The sequence below is a fragment of the Phytophthora infestans genome, genomic scaffold (assembly GCF_000142945.1).
Source record: "Phytophthora infestans T30-4 supercont1.160 genomic scaffold, whole genome shotgun sequence".
Lineage (NCBI taxonomy): Eukaryota > Oomycota > Peronosporomycetes > Peronosporales > Peronosporaceae > Phytophthora > Phytophthora infestans.
This window is the reverse complement of record NW_003303599.1, coordinates 133,266-135,811: the sequence shown is the minus strand read 5'-3', so window position 1 is coordinate 135,811 and position 2,546 is coordinate 133,266. Positions and strand designations below refer to the sequence as shown.

Sequence of the window (2,546 nt, the reverse complement as noted above, 5' to 3'; positions counted from 1 at the left end):
CCCATACGACAATGTCCCTGCATGAAGAACTTGCACTGCTTCATCCCCATCTGCATCCCCATGTTCTTACGAGGCGAGTGTGGCGGTGACGCCTCTGGGAGCGGCGGTGTCATGCGCGAGTACATGTTGCGTCCATGCGCACGGCTATTAGAGTGGCCGCCACGCATCCCCATGGCCACTTGCTGCTGTTGAGCGTATCCCATCTGCGCGTGCGGGTGTCTCATCGGACTCGAGCGTGGGTTCATATACATGTTGTTCCCCGCCACGTCATACATTCCAGCAGGCGGATGTGGGCCCACAACCATCGGATTCCATTGCCCAGAGGCCATTTGAGCTCGAGACGGTTGATTCCCATAGCCGTACGACCCGTTCGCAGTCTGTGGCGACCTGTACTGTTGCTGCCGATACTGTTGTTGCTCCATCGCGTACGCCATTTGATTGTTGCCGTAGTACTCTTGCATCTGCTCTTGGTACAGCGCATTGTTGTCTCCATCTTGGCTACCAGACCACGAGTCTTCCGACGACATACGCGGACTCAACGTGTACGCTCCATTGTACGCAGCATTGGCCGCACTACTGGTCCCTGGCACGGTGCTGGAGCGCGATAGCGACAGCGACGTCGGCAAATGCGGTTGCTGAGCCTCCCGGCCGCCACGGAATCGTTCCTGCTGAGCAGCTTGCGGCTGCTGACGATACCGACCAGCGAGGCCATACTCGTTGGGGGATTCCTGTACTGCATTAAGCTGGAATTGACCCGAAGCGTAGGAATTGACGTTCCCAGCAGTATTTCCACCAGCAGATACGCCGTTCCCAGCGTTGGTAGCCATCTGACGGTCGTCGAGACTGAGTTTAAGGAAATCTCCGCCCAGCGCTTGACTTGGAGACTGCGACAGGAACATCTCGATGCTGTTTTTGCGTCGACTGTTGCGGGACGGCAGCATTTCCATGGACGGACGGGCCTTGCGGACCTTGATCTCGATGGGTCTCTCGCCTGAGACCTTCACGGTCTTCTCAGAGCCATTGGTGGTATCATCTCGATCGTGAGACTCTTGATTCGACGTAGACAGAGCACGAGGGGGCAGCGCGTCCTTGGTACCGGTAGTAGAGACACTGTGTGGCGCGTCATTACTGGGATTATTGTCACTTCCAGTGGGGGACGAGGCTGCCGTCAGCTCTTCCTCGTTGTACTTCATGGGGGCGAAGAAGTCACTTGAGCTGCCAAAGCGGAAGAGATTGAGACCAGAAGCCTGGCCATTCCCACTGTCCTTCTCCGGGTATGGACGCTTACTTGGACCTGACGGTGCACTGGCAGGCGCAAACTCCATCGTCATCAACTTAACAGCGCGTCACGACACTTAGGTACCCTCCGTCTAGCAACAAATACATCAAGTTAGCAACTTAACAAGTTAAAAAGTCTCTGCAGACAAAGGCTGACCAGCGAATGGATACAAGGGTGTGTCCTCTGCTTGAGAGGGGAAGGAAGGGACCTGGAAGCTCCGGTAGCAAGTTGCAAACTGGGAGCTCGTGTCTCTTCCCTCTCCGTCCCTCTCCATCCATCGCGTGCGTCTTCTTGCTGATCTCCTCACCTTAAAATTAATGCCCTTCTCCTTTAGTAGTATACGCGACGGTCTGATTGATGGCTGTCAGTTTTTCTTGGGGGTTTCCAAGCGAGCGTCGCGCCTCTGGTAACGTCTATCGTACGCAGCGGTCGGCTTTAGTCTCCACTGTCCTCGCTCCCCTCGCCCTCGACTTGGCTGGACGTCTGCTCTTTGGCTGGGGGGTCCAGTCTTACTTGGGTGGCGGTCTTTGAGCTGAGCAGTAACGCGTATATCGCGTATAGTCAGACCTCGAATAAAGCATCGTCGACTGCTGAAAAGCACCCGAATAATAGCAAAACGACTTGATTTGCCAAAGAGCGCTGACTTCTTTTCCTGTGTGAAAGGATAAGTAAGGAATGATGGCGTGTATCTGTATCCGGTAGTATACGTTTAAAATCCGAAAAAGTGCGTGACTTATGTGTCCCTCCGCAACATGATACATGCGACTTGGCGACAAGTGTAGGTCTGCCAGAGCTGTATGGTTATGACGAGCATTCATGTAGCGCTGCTGGGCCCGCTCTTCGTAGTCGTCGGCTACGGACTCATTCTGGGCATCGCATTCGTCCACTTTACCAAGTTTTTACCAGCAAACAGCTCGGGGCACTTGATACTGAGCACCTTCCTGGCCTCGGAGCTGCTGTTACAATACTCGCTGGCCATCTGGATTGACCCTGGCTACGTGGACCAGCGGCATCTGGTCGAGTCCGCCGTTGCAGATGGAGAACAGCGCTTCTGTCGGCATTGTCAGAGGATCAAGCCGCGCAGGGCACATCACTGTCGCGAGTGTCGACGATGCGTCTACGAGATGGATCACCATTGCCCGTGGATTAACAACTGTGTTGGGTACTACAACTACCGTAAGTGTGTTGTTTGTAGAAGTCACTGTACGCCGTCTAATTGGGGAGTGTTTGTAGGCCACTTTTGGCTGCTGCTACTGTACATCTGGGT

The 2,546-nt window shown here is 54.5% G+C and overlaps 2 protein-coding genes across 2 annotated transcripts in view; one reads left to right on the top strand and one right to left on the bottom strand.

Annotated features, from left to right (window-relative positions):
* Positions 1 to 40: 40 nt before the first annotated feature.
* Positions 41 to 899, bottom strand: PITG_20534 (uncharacterized protein; the record flags this gene model as incomplete). The annotated part of the gene is made up of 2 exons (XM_002895553.1): positions 41 to 50; positions 91 to 899. The coding sequence occupies 2 exons, from the start codon at positions 897 to 899 to the stop codon at positions 41 to 43; spliced, it is 819 nt and encodes a 272-aa protein (XP_002895599.1).
* Positions 900 to 2,082: 1,183 nt separating this feature from the next.
* The window catches only part of PITG_20533 (uncharacterized protein), a gene marked incomplete at both ends in the record, with an annotated part of 989 nt that continues 525 nt past the window's right edge, over positions 2,083 to 2,546 (top strand). Inside the window, 2 exons of the mRNA XM_002895552.1 lie at positions 2,083 to 2,277; positions 2,356 to 2,461. Of these exons, the coding sequence (XP_002895598.1) occupies positions 2,083 to 2,277; positions 2,356 to 2,461 (301 nt within the window). The remainder of the gene's footprint in view (positions 2,278 to 2,355; positions 2,462 to 2,546) is intronic.